Below are 21,202 nucleotides of genomic sequence, written 5' to 3'. Positions count from 1 at the left end.
CTTTAATAAGCCATTGGTTCTGTGTGTAAGAGCACTATTCCCTATGCCCTATACACTTCAAACTACCCACTTTACTCCTCTCGAAAGGAGCAGGGTGAAATCCTGATGATGTGGTCAACCACTTACAAAACCAGCTGATATCCGCAATAATCTTCAAGGAAACAAAGGAGGCAGAGTACCCACAAAGAAAAAGAAGAAGAAGAAGTACCAACTAGAGACCTACCCACTAGATGGCTCCATCACACATCCCACATTGGAAGGAGCATCACAGATACAGTTCCTATCAGAGGTATCATGGATGAAACCCAAGTTGTGTCCCATCTCATGAGCCAAGGTACTGGCTACCACGGCAACATTGCTGTCATGATCCTGCACAAAGATGGAAACAACAGAGAATTAACAGAGTTAAGAGAATCATAACATTTCTATTAATCAAAAGTATCTATTCCTTTTAGGGTTTTTCGATAAAATCTCCTCTTTGATTTACAGTTTTAAATATGATGCATGTTTCCACTTGTACTGATATCATATGCTGTTATCTACGGTAATTCCTCCATAGCATAGACATCAAAGTGAAAGAGTGGCCTATATGACATTCCTTAGACTCTTGCCACAAAAGAATATATATATATATGAAATAACAATCAGCAATCTCACATCCTTTATCTAATTGAAGCAAATACATTCATATGATATGTTTTTGATTGATCTTTCACCGAAAAACATCTTATTTAGATAGTCTGATACATGTAAGAAATAAATAGAAGTTGATGGGTGAGCAATGACCCTTGACCGCGGTATATAGGAGACAAAGCCAGGATCTACTGAGCTGGGTTTGTGGTTCAAGTCCTCACCTGGCTGACTCCTCCCGATCTCTCATCCGAACACATCGTCCCAAGAGATGCCATCCCAACGGTGCTACCGTCAAAGTTTACACCCCTGGAAGAATGTACAAGAGAAGGAAAATCTTCTTTAAGCTTCAGCAAAATTAGCATCAGAGTCAAATATAAAACTCATCAAAGCAATGGAATAGTGTAACCAATAGTATGTGTCTCTATATTAATTTTAGTAAACTGGTAAAGCAGAAATCATGGGTAGGCAAATTTTCACATTCAGACACCTCATAATGGTGCACAAACCATGACAGTATCTTGTGAAAAGTGGTAAGAACTGCAGTAAACTTTCTCATTACTTGCTCCTCATCTACAAACAAGAACAAGATGAGAAAGAAAATGAGGTGATTGATCGATTGATTTTATTTTCCCTCCAAAAAACAACAACATTGGCTAGATGGCCTAAATTCAGCGATGACAACATGGCTGTTCTTCCATGGGGTCCACAACATGAAAATTGCAAATACAATATGAAATTATGAAATTCATACATTGAAAACATGAAGACATGAAGTACAAAAAAAATCTTTATATCCATGGGAAGGTCATTATAATCATTAGCATATCTATATCTAAATGATTTCTTCAAATATTCAGTTCTAGGTTTGGGTAGTCTTAATCTTTGTGCAAAATGAGAGGGGTAAAAATGAGTTACGAATTCAAATTCATTTCTTATATAAGAAGGGGTTAAGTTATTCATTATCTTAAAACATAAAAGTAAGAGAGTGAATGCATCACTAGATGCTTTCTCAAGAAGACACTTCCCCCTGTCAATCTATTAACTGCCGATTAATACAAAGTTCCTCCATGAATACAGCCAGACTTGTTCCTCCCTGAATACAGCCAGACCTTTTTCCCCACAGTTATGCAAGGATGATAGAAGACCCGCCACTTAACATGCCCTGAAGATATGGTTCAAGAGCATTTTAAGAGTAGGGGTTCCCCCCTGGGTACGTCAAGAAGTGTAGCTCAGAACGGGGTTAAAAGGTCTACGTGTCAAGTGTGTGTCTTCCTGCATTGACTGTTTCCTTGCTGGAGGCGATATGAGTTTGCACTTCTTGCAAGTAAATATGCCTCGTGCTCCCACACACCGAGAAAGAATTTTCAGCCTCGCAGAGTAACGACATCCTTCACTCAAGTTTGTCTGTGGATGGCTGGATCTTCTCAAAGTGGAATTCATCAGCATGTGACATAGATAAGTTTTAAAGGGCATCAACAAAATATAATAAGAAGATGAATTGTTAAAAATGCAGATCAGCAGCTGAGATCTTACAAATTTCATTTGTACAGAGGGAGACAAATTGAAGAAAATTCATACTCCAAGATGAATTTTGCTCACAGGTTATCAGCAAGTTGCAAATTTGACTCAGCACGACCTACCAACATGGGGTGGGGATTGTTATGGTTCCCAAACTGCATACAAAAGGTTATTCCCCTCCCAGTCCACCCCCCCCCCCCCATTTTTAGATGCTGCAGACACACTAATATTGTTAATGACTGAAATTTGGCCATGTAGACAGCAAAGATCAGCCTCCCAAATGGTTCCATGACATTTGCTCCTGCAACAATTGTTCCCTTGAAATATCTGCACCCTAATCCAGACATAAATTCTAGCCACAAACATAACCCTCACCCTAATCCTAATCCTCACATTAAACTAAACCTAAAACCCTATCACAACCATAACCCAAAGTCCTTGGAGAAAATATGACTGAAGCAATCGTTGCTGGAGCAAATGTCGTGTCACCCTCCCAAACAGAATTTTGTCAGCCATTACCAACACATAACTGTACATGTCTGATCTACAGATATGGCTGGATTCTTCCTACTGAATGTTATTGGCCGAGAATGACACCATAAGATTTCACTCACTGCTCTGACTATTGGGCTTCCAACTCCAGCAAAAACTGTCATGCTCATTAAAACTATAAAATGCACTCTCATGATTACTCTAAACCATGTTGGTGAGGTAAAAAAAAAAAGTAAAAATGAACACACATAAATGTCAGATTTATCCCAGGGGAAATTAGAAGCAGTCTGTTTGACACTGTAATGTAGAAGTTGTCATGGTTACCAACTTCATAATCATCATCATCACTGATTAAGACTGAATATATTCATTAATTTCTTCCTGGTAAATTTTTTATGCCTGTAATACAGCACACAAGTGGTAAAACTAACATATTCTTGGACATTCTGAGAGCAAAGACTGAGGGAATCTACTACTGTCAAGACATCTATTGCAGCCTGTATTTTCTCTAGTAGCCTTTCAACATTACGTCTGGCAGTTTGAAAACAGATATAAAAGACCAATACTACTTTATTGTCAAGATATACAAATCACCAGGCACCTATCAAACTTGTCTTTGATGGGCAATGTTTTGTATTCTTCTCTTGCATATATTGGAATGATTAAAAAGAAGAAGAAGAAGAAGAAGAAGAAGAAGAAGAAGAAGAAGAAGAAGAAGAAGAAGGGTTGGTGTGAACATTGTAATCTTACGTGATAAACTGTGCATTGTCATTCTTAATGTCTGGCAGGAGGACATCTTTACGCCATCTCTGGAACTCAGCCATGGTGGTGCTGGGGTTGGCGTTGACTTGGAAGGCATCACCCTGAGACCAGGTGACCACACCCACCAAGGCAACTCGCACATTCATTGGACGATAGATCTAGGGGAGACAGGAGTCACAAGAGACACGATGTAGATGGATTAGATTTTACAGCCACGAATTACAGTCACTGACAAGCTCTAGAAAAATGGGTAACAGAATAACTTGACAAAGTATAGCAATACTGAAGAAGTTATGTCATGAAAGTGAATGGAGCAATACAGGATAAAAAAAAAGTAAGAAAAAAAGGTATAGTTGTACTGACACAAAAATGGCACAAATGAATCAAGGAAAAAGAAAAAATGAAAATGGATTTATAGATAGATGAATATACAGAGAGATAATAGAGAGATAGAGAAATAAATAGATAGAATGATAAATTATAGATAAAGACAGGCAGATAGATAGACACATAGATAGACAGATAGATATACGTATGTATATAGATTCACTCTGCAAAGAACCGAATTCAAACTGTCTCATGTTACATGATAATCTACAGACTGTAATCATTTAGAGAGAGAGAGAGAAGGAGGGAGGTATTTTTTGTAGACGTGAAAACCAAATTAACCCCCAACACATAACTTGACTTCTAGGATCTCTCATTAACACCAGAGCTCAGTAATGATCGGCTCAATTGAAATAGGAACCTTGCCATTTTTCCCCTCACACTACATCCACAAGGTGCTTGGAATGGCAACCACTCAGGCTGACATGGACACAAATGATTCCTTGACTGCCCCAAAAGTGAGCCCTCATCACCTACTTTTTACCAATGACTCAACACGAATGAGGCCCTCTTTCATTCGTCCTACTCATTTGATGAGAGACATTCTCACACCGTACATTCACTGACTTCACACCACAGAGAGGCTCATTAAACTGGAATTCCAGCAAAGCAGGTTATCTCATGTGCAATAATTAAAACATTACCATCAATAAAACAGGACTCGATTAGACAAGAAATAGCTGTGGCTCATTAGGTGAGAGTTTTGATCTTTCCCCTGATAGGACCACGAAGGTTAACTTGAAAACCAGCCCTTCAAAGAGTTCAGAAATCAAACAGGCTTATCGTATCATGATGAGTGTACTTCCCAGCGTGCCAATGATAAATATTCTAGGTTACACATCAGCTTACACTAATTATCCTGTCCTTTGTACATGACAAAGATATCATATTAGTAAACAAAACAAACAAACCAAAGAAAAACAATGTCTTTCTCTTTTCATTCAATGTAAGTGGTAATTGTTGAGCTTTCCAAAGATCCACAGCAAAATCTATTACACTTAGAACAAAAAGTGTTGTGATACACATTGTCTATAAATCATAAATTTAAAATCCAAATCTGACAATCCAATTCAGTGTATTTGTTCAATTAAGTGATTAGTTGATGACATGAGAATAGATATTAAGCAAGCACATCTCCTGCCTGCCAATTGTTGTCAAAACCAAAAGAGGTTTGAATCCCACACCCATCCACCTGGCCGCGCAGGTAACCAGCACATCAACTCCCTGAGGTGGTTTGATGGTTTAACTGTGGAGCCCAGAATGGGTGTGGTCAAGAGGATGCGATCCTATACCGGTATATCTCACCATATCCATCATATTGGCCATCTCCTTGCTTCTATCCTCCACAATCTCCACATTCTCCTCATGCCTCAAAAACTGCAACAAATGAAATCAAAGAAAGAAAGAAAAAACGTGTTAGTGCTCAAGGATTCATATCACAACACAATAATGAAGGAAAATTTGAACTATTTGGGAATTTTAAAGCAGAACAAATAATAAAGCATTGACTCATACTGATTCAGATATTCAATATTTAATGAGAATGCATAGTACAAATGAACAGATGAAGTAACAAATGAAAGTGGATGAAATGACAATGACGGCAGTGATAATGATGATGATAATCAAAAACACAATCTTCTATTCTTTTTTATTTTCAGTACAAAGACAAGCACAAAACAGGTGAAGTTGGAGGAAAGCTCTTAGAGCAGAAGTTATCTCAAACATAACAGGATGTATAAATCACAATGTTCATCAAAGGAGCACTAACACAGGTGAACTTAATCAATTACAAGTAACAATTATACGACACTAAAAAAGAATAAAGCTATCCGATTGGTCAATTGTTCTTCACATTACATGCAGATAAAAGTTCCATTGCATGCAGTCGCTGTCAGCCATGCAATTATGTTTCAGCTAAAATGGATATCGCAAAGCTGATGTCCCCAATTTCCATTGACTTTTGTGTTTAATGATTGACTTGAAGTATTTGTTCCTTTGTACGGCTCTGATGTCACAATAAACAAACCTTTGCCATGTGCACTCAACAGTCACAAGCATGCATTTTCTTATTCTTTTTACTATAATTATAAACAACTTCAACCGACTGGTTTCCTACACGTATGACTAGACTGACTGTGACTGTGCTACTAATTTGGCTTTAATGTAAAATGGTTGCCATTTCTGTGCTACATTCAAGAAACTGTTTGGACCACATCTATGGACATCTGAAGTGTTGTATAAAACAAATAGTGCAGTGGAACAAGATTTCGCACTCTGTAAAAGATGAGGTGCACTATTTAACTTGCCGAGTTGAACAGAGTGCCTCTATCTTTAACCTCATGAGAAATCTTGTACCACTGCACTCCTGACCATTCACTATTTGTAAACAACAGTTTGCTACATTATAAGAGCTGGTACTCTGTAGAAAAGTACACTACGTTAATATCCGGTTATGCAGACACAGTGATATTTTGTGATTGGCTTAGTCTTGTTTCTTTTATAAATCTAATCACCAAGTTATTCATCCTCTCTGTGTTATTTAACAGAAAAGATTTAAAACAAACAACTCAAGGATACTAAAGTGATTGTGTTTAAAAAATGGTTACATTATTTTCCATCACTTATCCGACCTCCCATGAAAGTTGGGTTACAAAAATGACTCATGTATTGATGACTTTTTTTATTGCATTAAAAAACAACACCAACGAACGAAACTACTTAAGGAACAGAAGTAGAGTAGTACATGTGCTGGTATTGTTGACATGGGCACTGTTGTTTTGACTGGCTTACAGAGGAGATGAGACTAACAAACACTTAAAAGTTCATTTATTATCACAATATTTTCCAACAGCCTAACTGCAGTTGCGTTTTTAAAGTTTCTACACTTAACTATTTGGCGCCATCCAGACTGTTTTCTTTTCTTTTTTTTCTTTTTTTGTTTGTTGTTGTAATGGGCCAATACAATTGTCTGGCAGGAGAAAGTCCACATTGAAACTACTGCAAATCTTCCTCCCTACATGCAACAATGTCCCCAGACAGTTCATTAAATCACATGACCCTTGATATTATTGCATGCCACATTACCAATCAGCCATTGTGTAAGAGATTCATGTCATCTTGCTCTGATGTTGCAATCTGGCAGAAGGACGTAAGTCACATCCAGAATCATCTCAGAATTATGCACAAATGTATGAAGTGATTATAAGGAAGAGTGTATATCACTTTGATTTGAATCACATGCTTGTAACTCTGTTGTATTTCTGGTGCCGGTAAATTATATAATAATGAAATTGGTAGAAATTGTCACTTGTTGTATTTGGTGGAATACAGCCCTTCACAAGTTAGCTGTAGCTGCATTAACACATACACAAAATGAATATATATACAGTCAAACCTGTCTATAGCGGCCACCCAAGGGAGACGGAAAAAGTGGCCGTTATAGAAAGGTGGCCGCTATAGACAGGTAATCCAACTTTGTGTGCATTGCTTACATGTACATGTATCATCATTGTATCCTTACATAATGTACAGTGTATGTGTGTACGTATACATACACCGTTCGTTTCATGCATTTAACCATGCCGGTGTATATGAAATTGTTGCACAGTAGCATGTTTATTGTCGTGAAGAATCGTGTATTATTATGACTGAATGAGGGATGAATGCAGCGGTGGTGATCACTGAACGTTGCTCGCACGGCTAAACAGAAAAATACGCTGAATTATCGGCTTGGCTACGGCTCCATTGGGTTTTTGGCCGCTATAGACAGGTTAATATCTCCCGCGGGAAACAAAATTTGTGGCCGCTGGCCGCGTTAGACAGGTGGCCGCTATACACAGGGTCTTTAACAGGGCTTTTCTCTCGGGGGGATTTTGCAGTGGCCACTATAGACAGGTGGCCGCTATAGACAGGTGGCCGCTAAGGCAGGTTTGACTGTATATCTTTTTAATAAGGTGAAAACTGCTCATTTGTATGTGTGGACACAAATAAACTTTTTACTCTCCTGATATGCACTGCGATGCAAAAATCAATCCAACTTGATTTTTAAAAACTTTTGGGATAATTTGCCCTATGTGGTGGATGAACAACACATAAAAGGAAAATATGTATTTTATAATCCCACAATGTACCTCACCACACTACATGTATGTTCACACCCTTGGGAGTCCCGTGTCATACTGTAGTCATTCACATGTACGGTTTTGAGGATTCAAGTGTTTCATATGAAGCCTATTGATTTATCATTCTTTTCTTTATTATCATTATCATTTATTTTGCTGTGCGTGAATGTTGGAAAATAAAGTCAATTTTCACATCGCGGCACAAAAAAAAAAAGTGATTTTTTCCTGTGTGCGAATGCAGCTGCACTAAAGGAACCATCTCAGTAGTATCTTGTTACATCAGCGTCCATACGATGACAGCGAAACCGATACATCAATGTCACTTCACTGCTTGCAGGGCCAGCTTGCCATAAACAAATTTGTACTCATTTTACTGTCTAGATGGCAAGGCTGAAACTATGATGTAATACATTTAATATCTCACAGCTGAAAATGACAGAATATATCAACACGATATTATTAATTTGTGGTGTAGTTTCCTTCCTCATTTGTATGCATTTAATTCAATTCAATTTTTAGTTTGTTATGAGGGAATATGAAATTATTTTGTTTCCAGAGATAGGTCATAAGAAGACAGTAGAATTGAGGGTTTTAATACAGTCAAATTCAAACATTGCAGGACACAGTTGATGTTTTGACAAATTTGAGGCACCAATACTGTGCTTGTCAAGTCATGTTAGTAAAATACTACAGATAAAATACTAATATTAAATGTAAAGTGATTTTCTAAAATAAATTTTATTTTTTCAGCATTTTTCTAAAACTTAACAGTGCTTTCTACAAGGAAGACTTATTCTATGATTACCCTTCACAACCATCATTCTTCACATGTTTTGACCAGTTAGGCCCAAATGACTATGACCACTTTAAAAAAATGCAGCCAAGAAAAGAACTAAAACACTCACATTTATTTCATACACCCACTGTGTACATTCTTTCTGCCTTATCATTACGGAGCTATAGATTTGCTACATGGATGCTTTAAATAGACGATGATTGCATTGGCTGTTCTTCTCTCTCTCTCTGTTTGTTGTGTTGTAGAGAAGGTTTACATTATATGAGGACTCAGCCTCCACAAATTAAAATGGTGCCCCCATAACATCATTGCATCGAGTAGCTCTCTATGTCGTGAATCGAGCGGACACTGAATGGCCCAGAACCAACCATGAAAACTAAGAGATGCGAGATCAATTTTCATTAACAATTTTGCACATGCGCAGAACAGGTTTCTCGCCTCTAATGTCCGCGTCCCAATAATCTAAAGCTCCCTATCATTAAAAGCTCTTTGAAAATGTCACGGCATGAGTGCTAGAGGCCTGTGTAATTGATGAGTCTTGGCTATAAGGTCACATTTTTCTCTCTTTATCTATTTTTTTCTGGGGGGGGGGGAGGGTGGGGCAGCTTTGGGTAGAGCATACGAGGGATCAAACAATGCTTTGCAGCAAAGGACCAGTGCCACCATGGTGCACTCCTGAACTCCTGTCTTCTACCCCACCCCCTCTTGTCTATCTCCTCCACCATGAGTACCGGTACCTGGAGCCACCCATGATGGTCACCGTCTCATGAATATTCCCCACCTCTCCTCCTCTGGCCCTGTTACACACGCAAACAACCTCAGCTCCATGAAAACCTGCACCCTCATGGCCAGCAGCATTGGGTACGGTAACCTAAAGACAAGACATTCATCATGCCATGACATCTACACGCAGCATCCTCCGGTCGCTGACTGCATCTGGAATATCAGCATCACGCATCTCGAATCCTCATGGGGGTGATACACACTCGATGCGCAAGAACTTTGGATGACTTGCGTCATCTCGTCACTCTAAATTTTACTTCAGTGTGATCTGAATACACAATAGACGTATCGAACAGGATGTGAATTGACCTGAGGTCTAAATGACAGATTTAAACAAGGTCCTCTGTTGGTTTACAAGACACTTTCTCTTGTTCATACAAAATTCCACACTTTCACACTAACCCTCATTCAAACTATCTCTCATTCAAACTAACCCTCATTCTATGAGACAAACGATTGCCTGATTAAAGTGTAATATCCAGGAAATATCTAACATGAAACTTGTCCAGTTTAATGCATAGACAGGTTGGCTGAAATGTACTACAAGCTATGATGATTCCCTACCCCCCCCCCCTCCATTTTCAGAAGCTGTTTCTTTTTCTCTCGCCCTCCTGTGGTCTCACAGTATGACCCCCTGCAGCTAGTGTGGGCACTAATGACACGTGACAGCTAATTATCCTGGCAGGCACAATGGGCTGTCGAGACAGGAGCTAATTGCAGCCAGGGCTATCTCCTCAAACCCATTCTACATACCACCGTTTGCTGGGTTCAAACTGGTCTCAGAGTTGAGGAGGAAACCCGGTGATGAGGGATTTCTCCTGTCATTTTGCTGTAAATATGAATCCTGGTGGGAAAACTTCCTTTTCTCCGATAACATGAAATGTTCTGGGAAAAATGTGAAGACTGAGTGATGCAAACAGCTGTCTACCGGTATATCACATGTGACGCACGTGGCAACAATATGGAGGCAGGAACTAATGCATTGCGGGTTAGATGCATGGTTTGTTCACATGTAAGTTGACCACCTAATAGTGACTGGTGAGACAGTCACCTGTAAACCGTCCACAGCAGTTTGGTACAAGTGTGAACAATCCCCTGTGAGATTAATATACCTTTACAACATCCCTACATGGACTGTTCCCAAGATTTGACTCATGTGTGAACATAGACCTATTCAGACGCATGCCATTTTATACCAAAACTCGATAACGAAACGACATATAAAGAATCATCGTATAGCCGACAGACCGTTCAGACACTAATTTTGACAGTTCTGGGAAACGTCGTATAGATGTGCAGTTTTCCACTGCGCATGCTGTTATACATTGTAGTCATGAGTGACAGCTGTGGGGTCACCTTTCGTGCGCGCTCCCATTAAGCCCCGCCCAGTTATACCGTTCTATGGTCGCCCTACGTTCAGACGCACACGGAATGCTGATTCGTCGATGCTCTGACCATCGTTTCGCTATAAGTCGTTTCGTTAGTCAGCATTCAGACGTATAAATTCATCGTATAGCTATACCGTTTTGGTATCGCTATACTGTTCTAGTATAAATTTTTTTGCGTCTGAATGCCCTGAGAGTCTCTATGCTCTCTCTCTCTTACCCCATTTTTACTAATCATAAAGAGGGCTCTGAAGCCTCCTCCAGCAGCTTGAAGTAGCCTTTTTAGCTCAGTATAAACAGACAGAATACGGAAAACGAGATCTGATCAGATCAGGTTCTGAAACCACCTACAGGGGGTGGTACCAGTATGGTGGGGTGTGACTTGGTCTTTACATGTTGTCAATCAATCTACAGCCCAATGGGAGGTGGAAGGCAATGCTGTCATCATGCAAAATGTTTCGCTGACTAATCTGTCACGAGTGCAAGACATTAATGTGGCATCCCTTGAACGTTTCAAGCTGTTCTACCTCACACCTGCATTGGAAGCCATTCATCTTATAGATTTCAACATCCAGAACCCATGTGACAAATTTATATACATTCAATGACTTCAAATGGGACCACTTGTTGCCTCCAAACAAGACTTCTGTTCAATTACTTCACAACAAATGGGACAATTGATTCTTAAATCTCCACAGGGATACGCATCTGGAACAAACATCCTCCATCATTTTTGGCATTTATGTTCATGTTGTCATGCTCTTAATTCTGCTCTTCATTTACAAGTTACATCACATCGTGAATGATGAATTGAAGAAATAGTGTTAACAAAGGTTTCCTGCTGGATTTCTTTTTCTACTTCTTTGAAGGCACTGTCCAATGCCCTAATGCAGGGCCAAATGGACAGGGGTACGCTCATTTCCCTCTCTTGGAACACACACAGGGGCGGATCCAGGAATTCCGTAAAGGGGAGGCGCTTTTACAAAATTAAAGGGGGGTGCACGCCCCCCATTTTTTGTATTTATTTTGTTTTAACAAAAAATAAAAAGGGGCGTGCGCCCGGTGCCCCCCCCCCCCCCCCCCCTGGATCCGCCACTGACACACACACAGCGAAGAAAGGCATTCCTTCTGAAGAGAGCCTCAATATCATAATTCATTGGCTGAGGGAACTCATCAGTGATAAAGAAACCTTTAAAGAGATAAAAATCACAATAACACTAATGCTACAGGCCAATGATGCAGTATTGCTATCCTACAGTGACACCAACATGACACTATTTGTCGGAAGACATGTTAGTATGACAACAGAGCTCCAACATCCTGCTGCATTGAATACCAAATGCTTCGACCCCTGTGATGAAAATGAAAAATCTCTGTCTGAAACAAGACTAATATTCCATCATAGCTGAAAACCTCATTATTCGTATTAAAGTGTAGCTGGACGCAAACTGAGACCTTGGGATGCCTATTTAAGAATTACTATCTCATAATGAGAAGTCATTTCAAATGCAATCATGAGCACAGATATTTTTCTATTATTAACTTTCCCATTTCATGCGAGTATGATTTGCCAACGACATCCCAAGAATGGCATCCCAAGGATGGCATCATGCTCCTCACTGACAGGTCATGTGATCTCCCACATCATCTCTCATTGACAAACATCCCATAATTAACAGCCAAAGACTGATTATAACCAGTATTTTCACCTCTTAGCACCATGGAAAACATTTGACCAGCATTTAGTACCAAAGTGTTCATCAGGGGATTGAAACAGGAACCTTCTGGTGTGCGAAGCAAACACACCATCCTCTGAGCCAGTTCAATCCTTTCAGACATTCTGATTGACGACGGTCTACTATATCATTTTGATATCTTATGCTTCATAATTTAGTGAAAGTATCCAGCTCCATAATTCAGCGATCGCATCCAATAACTTCCACACTCACTGGCTCTCTCCAATAATGCCTAGATCTACTGAGGTTATAGTGTGAATTAGGAAAATGAGGTTATGTGGGCTACTTTATAAGGGCCATCTCAATAAAATGAATCTTGAGTAAATTGCTCACAAAAATAGACTCAACCTTTATGAGTTGGAACAATATGAGAAATAGCAGTGACCTGACTTAGTAGGTTACTGCTCCACATTGGTTGGGAAACTCTGAATATATACTCTGCCATCGGTAAAAGACCATGACCGACTTCACTAAACTGGCTACCTTGCTACGTGAGAGAGATCTCTTTCTTTCAGTACATCCTTCAAAGTGCAGGGCAATATCAAATGACTTTCTAATAGGATTCTACCAAGGAGGATGGAGACTCAAGATTTCACATGAAGAAACATCACAGCCCTTCCTGTACAGTAGTTTTAAAGCTGTTACATTCAAAACCATCAACATGACTTTCAATGAACTTGCCTTTGGTTACTCCACTGCTAGGTGGCACTTTCCTTACAGATGAAAAATGAGAAATGTAAGTTTGGAAACAAAGAAAACAGAAAAAAAAATATTGTAGAAAATAGAAATGGGTTGGTTGGTAACCTAGGATGGGTGGATTCTACCTTTAAGGCTGAAATGAGTCACAGACATGTGAACCGATGCATCATAAGACTCGCTGGCTAGGAAGAAATCCCACAGACGGGCAACCACCTGCAGGGCTCCTGAAGAAGGTATCAGCACGCAGGGGGTGCGTCATGACACCCATGATGCCATCAAGAACCCCCCCCCCCCCCTTCATAGACCAACCAATCAAAACTCTCATTAAACCTCCTGGACAACCTCACACCACTGTGCTAATATCTCATTCATACATAGGGCCATGTAAGGAGCTCTACCTTTATTGGATTTAAAAACTCGTAAGAAGTGAAACTTTCACATCCTCTGCCCTACTGTTTTTCCTCATAGTGATTACAACAATGCCCTTGGGATAATCCAGCAAAACAGGTTTGATAATGACCTGTCATGACAATCAATTGCAAATTTATCAAAAAACTTGCTGTGTTATCAGAGCATAAAAGGGTATTACTCCATAATGTATTACTGACCTTCTTGTTCTCATTGATGATATATTTTTCAACACTGAACACAAAATAATTAACTTTTGCACACGTGCCAACCCACTCCTCCACCTTTATCCACCCACGATCTAGAATGTGCTCGGAAAGCAAATGCCAAACCCTGCCTCGGCACAAAATACTTTATTCATAAACCTAATTGCATATCACAAGATTTGATCACTTTGGAGAGTTGCTCGTGGGAATGCTCAGCACACGCTTGACATAATTTACTTCCAGGCAAGCAAGCCCATTCTGATAAAGTACAGACCGGATATTTTGTGCTCTACAACCTCACTTAATATCCAGAATATCAAGGAATTTCACATAAATAGGTAATATTCTGGGCACATGAAATCTAGTTGAAGCAAGAACAGAGACAATGCTTACTGCTACTACTACTACTACTACTACTACTGCTACTACTACTACTACTACTACTGCTGCTACTACTACTACTACTACTACTACTACTACTACTACCACTACTAATTACTACTACTACTACTACTACTACTACCACTACTAATTACTACTACTACTACTACTACTACCACCACTACTAATTACTACTACTACTACTACTACTGCTACTACTACTACTACTACTGCTACTACTACTAACTACTACTACTACTACTACTACTACTACTACTACTACTACTACTACTACTAATAATAATAATAATAATAATAATAATAATAATGATAATAATAATAATAATAATAACAATAATAACAATGAAAATAATGACCAATCTTTTGCAATGCACATTTCCAGTCAAACTCACATGATAAAATAATTTCATTGACAAGGTCAAAAAAAAATCTTTTTGAAAATTGACACTGAGTGTAATAAGCATAGTTCCTTTGACATGATATTCCTTGCTGATGGTCCATAAAATGACAAACTCCGCTCACCAGCTGCAGTTTTTATACATGGCATTTAGATTTGTATATCATCAAAGGTAGAGCACAATTTATAAGCTGAAGAGTGGGGAGAGTGTAATAACATTCATGATACATAATAATAGGAGCAGAAATGTGCAGGCAATGAAAAGCCAACAAACATATTTTATATGTGACTCTTTTATCAGTGCAGAAATGAACTACTTCATCTTGAACAGGCTGCATTCCTTGGCATGATCAAATTTGTTTATTCTCAGTGAAAACATGAAACTTGACGCGGAAGCTGCATTTATCTCCTGTCATGATGAGATGAGCTTTCCCATCTCTCTCTCTCTCTTTTTTTCTTCGGTGGAGTTATATATCAAGAAGAGAACAAGTGGAATGGCAGGAATGATGAACATTCATTCCCCTTCTACCTGCTAAAAAAGCCCTTTTGATTGATATTCCCAGGCAGCCTCATGAATAGAGGTTGGAAAGCGTGGATATTGCAGCGCCGAGGCAGCGAGACCGTGTATACTAAATATAGCGCACGATCACTGAACTAATGGTATCATGTTACTACCACTTGCTGGGGGGGAAAATGTCACATTCTCTTTTAAGGGGGCACATTCTCAAACAGCTCGCTACAACAGCAATTATTCATGATCAGTGTCCAAAATAAGAAAAATTTCTCCCATTCCAGCAAAGTTCATCTATGTGGGGAGAGTTCATTCACATTCAGTGGGAGTTACGGTTTCCTGGCAAACTTAAGTTTCGCAGAAAACCTCTCACACGACTGTTTTCTCATGCTGTAGGAACCACAAAATCATGTGAAAAGAGAAAACATTTTTTGTTGTTCCAACTACATCAGAAAAACTGGTTGGTAAAAGCAGAAAGCTGTAATCCTGGAACAACTTCTAACCTGGTCTTTATTTCGTGTCATTTTGTGTCGTTTACGAGAATTGCTCACCGCGGGGAGTCACATGACCTGCGTGACGGTGAATCTCTCTCATCGCTTCCCTTCTTCCGCTAAAAATTGGAGCATGAGTCAATGATTAATCACAGACTTGCCCGACTCTTCTATTTCACTGATTAAACTTCGGTGGCGCTGAGCCTTCAAGGGGTCATTCCAGTTTGATCTCAGGTACGCACTAGAAAGACCCTTCAGAGCATGAATCTCATTGATGCACATTAATGTACTGTTTCATCATAGTTATAATTTGCTGTTTGAAACATAAGCTTCGAGTTCTAACCCTAAGAATCCATTCACATAACAATCTGTCACTATTTGATGAGAATTGTGTTTTGGGGGTGAGGAAAAAGGAGCAGTTGATATCAAATAACTCTCTTTTATCATGTCGAATTTGAATTTGGTGGGCTAAACATGTTATAATCCAAGGATATGGGAAGCAATTGTCAATCAACTTTGATCACCCTCTGAATAGTATGACCATACCACTCATACACCAAACGTTAACGAGTCACAAGGTAACTGTCATGGAAAGACAGCCAATAAAGCTCACAAGACCCCTATATGTCGGCTATACCCCTCAGCACAGAATAGGTGTGAACAGGGTTTCTGTTCTGTCTAGTTTTTCGAGTGTGAAGAGGGGGGCTGCAGAGTCACGTAGCAGGCAAATGTATCTGAGTGCAGTGACATTTTATATTAGCACTCTCCCCTGCAGAATGGGCATACTAATGCACTGTGGCTGTCTCTCAAAAGAGCTCCTCTCTGATGGGGGAAGGCCTGGAGGACACTAATGCACCTTCGGACATCAAAATGCAGCATTTCACACCGATGGTAAACCATAGTCTGTGCAGTGCTTGAAAATAGGAATAGGTGATAGGGAGGAGATAAAACACAAGAGGAGCTTTTCCCTCTAATCCTTCTCAAATGATCGCTTTGAAGATAACTTTGTCGAATTCTCCAGAACACACAGGTAGGCATGCTTGAAGGAGCTCTCAGAGTATGGCTGTATTTCTAAGTGGTTTCCATTCCTCCTAAATCTTTCCTCTCCAAACAGACATTAGGGATACACAGTCTCCTCCTCCCTTGGAACAAATGTAAAACAAAGCCAAAAAAAAAAAAAAAAAATATTCAGGGGAAATGTTCCTCCCCTGCACCACTTGAACATTTGACTCTCTGACATTCAGATCACGTCCCCGTCTCAGTTGAAAGGAACTTTCATCCACGAGAAGAAGTGGCAGGAAAGTGCGGCCCTATAAGATAAAACTCTCGATCCTGCTTTAATTCATATCTTCTCTACTTTTGAGTACCGGCAACAGTGTAAAAGCTGAGCCTATATCTGATGGGGATAAAACTCAACTAAGGAAGTTACTTTCAGAAAAATGATAACAAAGAAGGAGACTGGAGAAGACAAGAGACCCGCGGGTCTAGCGCTCACCTGAGTATCGCAAGTTCACCTTTCACGCAGTCACTAATCTAAATTAAAATTTGACCAGGCAATCTCAAGTAGAAGATGAAAATGTACAATAAGGGCCCAATTTTTTAAAGATTCCTTAATTTGGGGGGATTGGGGCCCCCTGGGGCCCTCTGGGTGGGGCATGGTGCCCATTTTGATAAATTGAGATCCTGACCCCCTAGGGATGCTACCTGCCAAGTTTGACAAAAATCCATCATGAGGTTTTCAGGAAGAAGATGAAAATGTACAATTCAGGCCCCCATTTGGACCCTTCCAACCACCCCCCCCCCCCCTACCCAAGAGGGGCACCCCTGGATCTCCTATGAACAAACTTCAAACTACAGTCATTAATGTACTCACTCATAATATTATCTCAGCTCTATAACTTCTGATTCTAGAGAAGATTTATAAAGATTCCTTCATTTGGGGGGGGGGGGGGGGGGTTTGGGACCCCTGGGGGCCCCCTGGGTTGGGCATGGTGCCCATTTTAACAAATTGAGATCCTAACCCCCTAGGGATGCTACCTGCCAAGTTTGGTGAAAATGGGTCATGGGGTTTTCAAGAATAAGATAAAAATGTACAATTTAGGCCCCATTAGGACCCCTCCTCACCCCCTCCCCTGGGTCCCAAGGGGGGCACCCCTGATTCTGCCATGAACAAACTTGAAACTACAGTCATCAATGTACTAACTCATAGTATTAACTTAGCTCTATCACTTCTGGTTCTAGAGAAGAAGATTTTTGCGGATTCCTTAATTTTGGGGGGTTTGGGCCCCCTGGGGGCCCCCTAGGTGGGGCATGGTGCCCATTTTAACAAATTGAGTTCCTAACCCCCTAGGGATGCTACCTGCCAAGTTTGGTGAAAATGGGTCATGGGGTTCTCAAGAAGAAGATGAAAATGTACAATTTAGGCCCCATTAGAACCCTTCCCCACCCCCCTCCCCTGGGTCCCAAGGGGGGCACCCCTGATTCTGCCATGAACAAACTTGAAACTACAGTCATCAATGTACTAACTCATAGTATTAACTTAGCTCTATCACTTCTGGTTCTAGAGAAGAAGATTTTTACAGATTCCTTAATTTTGGGGGGTTTGGGCCCCCCTGGGGGCCCCCTGGGTGGGGCATGGTGCCCATTTTAACAAATTGAGTTCCTAACCCCCTAGGGATGCTACCTGCCAAGTTTGATGAAAATCGGTCTTGGGGTTTTCAAGAAGAAGATGAAAATGTAAAAAGTTTACGCACGACGCACGACGGACGACGCACGACGGACGACGGACGACGGACGACGGACGACGGACGACGCACGACGCACGACGCACGACGGACGCCGGACGAAGGGCGATCGCAATAGCTCACTTGAGCCTTTGGCTCAGGTGAGCTAAAAATGGAACAAAGTCAGATAGAAGAGAATGGGTTCCTTTAAGACTGTGGTTCACTAGGTAGAGCACTAGGACTGTAGTAATGAACATAGCAGACTGGGTGACGTGAACTGTCTAACTCTCAGGAATGTCATGTATGTCTATATGACCCTACATGTCTGCATTTCTAATTGTAGGAAGAGTTCAGTCTGTTTGTGTGTGTGCCTTTACTACAGCTTTCCTCTCTATCTAGTGTGGAAACCATGTATACCAGTAGACATTTTGACATGCATGTAACAACATGTATGAACACATATACACGTATATCTGTATACTATACATCTCTCTTGCTATTGAAGGTGAATATGCGTATGTGTGTGTGCGTGCATGTGTATGTACACGGGGGTATGTGTGTAAATTATATCATACATGTTTGTGTATGTGTGTGTGCGAGCATGTGTATGTACACGGGGATATGTGTGTAAATTATATCATACATGTTTGTGTATGTGTGTGTACAGTGTATGTATGTAGGCCTATGTATCAATTCAATTCAATTCAATTCAATTTATTGAAAACCAAACCAAACATAGTATGACCAAATGTATGACCACATGGTATGTATATACATGTGTGCATGTTACGTACATTTTAAGGCTCTCTGCATAAAATCTATTCACTTAATCTTGTTCTGTGACTGATAGCGAAAATCCATCCACAAATTTAAAGGAAAGTAAAGTGTGGGTCACATGTGTGACCATTTGGCATAAACAAAATCCAACCAACCATACGACCAACCATATGAAAATGTGTAAGCTTACACTACTAGCAGCTCATATTTCCTCCACTATTCAACAAAAAAACATTATCGCCGCATCAAAAGCTTGCCCACTTTTTTGATCCTCATACATCATTACCATCATGATGTTATCAGGCATTATAGGAGCTTGAGCACTGTATGTCTCCAGTGCATTGGATTACTGTCTCTTAGTATAATTTGAAATGAATATCTTCTGATTGAACTTTAATATACATTAAAATGCCCTATCTATACCTATAATTGCAATCTAAAGTAGAAGTAGTAGTAGACGAAAAAGAAGAAGAACTAGAAGAACAAGAACAAGAAGAAAAAGAAGAAGAAGAGCATTAAAAAAAGTTACGAAGAAGAAAGATTGCTCATCGCGAAACTGTTGTATCCACTGTTCACCCTTTAACAGCTGACAATAATTACAGTGTCCACGACAACAGCTTAAACTCCTTACAATTGAATAGCTGACACTACAGTCATTGCTCTTATGAAAACTACAATCATGGTACATATGCCTTGTGTGACAGAGTGCTGGAGCAAAAAATAAATATTACAAAGCTTCATTTAAAAGCAACCATCACAAGGTGTGGATATCATTCCATTTCTATCAAATTTGCTTTGCAATTGGCCTGGCCCCACTTCTAACCATAATGGCACATCCAGGGTTAGGCCCGTATCTTATACAGGGTATTTGAAAACGGTGTCATAGATGGAATTGGCTAAAATCATAAATTCTGCATAAAAATCACAAATCAATTTACAAGTATTTGCCAATTCAAGAGCAAAATAAAACTTGCAGGAATCAGTAATAAAATTATGAGGCTTCTAAAACTTCTGTAACTGGGGGTGCTTTTAACAACTCACTTCTGGCACAGAATTAAGGTTTCCAAACAACTTTCAGGGAGATTTGGGCAACTGATAAATGCAAAGCTGTTTTGTAAACGAGGTTAGAAATGCATTCCTGAGAGTGCAGTTACAAATGCATTTGGACCAGAAACACGTTTCTGTAGAGATGATAAACGCGAAGTCGTTTTGAAATGTGTTTATCACTCTGACCTGCCCATGCCAACCACTGCTAAATACGCATTTCTGCTCCTCAGGTCAAACTGCGCAAGGGAATTGCACAGTGACAAGGCCTCCCAGTCAACTCATGACAGAGTTGATAAACACAACAACTCCAGTAACGCGATGCTTGTTATGTGTAATACAATTTTATATGTTGATTCTGCGGAATTAAAAACACACAAAATTCATCTTACTTGGCCATTCACAAAAATTACTCGTGTGGAAATTTCTGCCTTTACAATAGTAGTGAATACCTGAGCGAGAAGCTTGTACACTACAGGGCGAACTTTTCTTCTCTCATCATTGTTTTTTCCCCCTGCATAGGAAATTGTCTCTGATAGATTGGCTCTACTCAGGGAGGCATCCTTTGGAAAAACAGAAGAACAAGCCAAGACCAAATCCAGAAACTCAACACTTACCTCCTGGTAGTCATTGACAATGACCAATTCGATGAATTTGGTTTCCGTGTGGATGTCACGGCGTTGTCTGTGATGCCCATCGGAGGACTCCTCTTTCTCTTCTTCATCGTGTGACGTGTCCAGGTCAAACGCTTATGATGGAAGATAAACAGAGGATGCACAGATAATATACAACAAGAAGAGAAAAGCTACAATGAGAACAAAACTTGAAAATATCCTGTAGCAAGATCTATGAATACAAAGGTTTTTTGCATCCATTCAGATGGACAGAAACATCCTGCTAATTGCTCATCACAATAATTTTTCGACAA

The 21,202-nt window shown here is 39.9% G+C and overlaps 1 protein-coding gene across 1 annotated transcript in view; it reads right to left on the bottom strand.

The window, feature by feature from the left end:
* LOC139723287 (zinc metalloproteinase-disintegrin-like MTP8) overlaps positions 1 to 21,202 on the bottom strand; it is a 114,209-nt gene that overhangs the window by 20,820 nt on the left and 72,187 nt on the right. Inside the window, exons 7-11 of the mRNA XM_071634547.1 lie at positions 20,892 to 21,022; positions 5,098 to 5,169; positions 3,394 to 3,563; positions 855 to 939; positions 224 to 369 (exon numbers count right to left, since the gene is read on the bottom strand). Coding sequence (XP_071490648.1) covers positions 224 to 369; positions 855 to 939; positions 3,394 to 3,563; positions 5,098 to 5,169; positions 20,892 to 21,022 — 604 coding nt within the window. The remainder of the gene's footprint in view (positions 1 to 223; positions 370 to 854; positions 940 to 3,393; positions 3,564 to 5,097; positions 5,170 to 20,891; positions 21,023 to 21,202) is intronic.

The sequence above is a fragment of the Diadema antillarum genome, unplaced genomic scaffold, assembly GCF_040938485.1.
Source record: "Diadema antillarum isolate AM-2024a unplaced genomic scaffold, OU_Dant_1.0 scf00000184, whole genome shotgun sequence".
In the NCBI taxonomy this organism is placed as follows: Eukaryota; Metazoa; Echinodermata; class Echinoidea; order Diadematoida; family Diadematidae; genus Diadema; species Diadema antillarum.
Note: the sequence above shows the minus strand (reverse complement) of the source record. Positions and strands in the feature narration are given on the sequence as shown.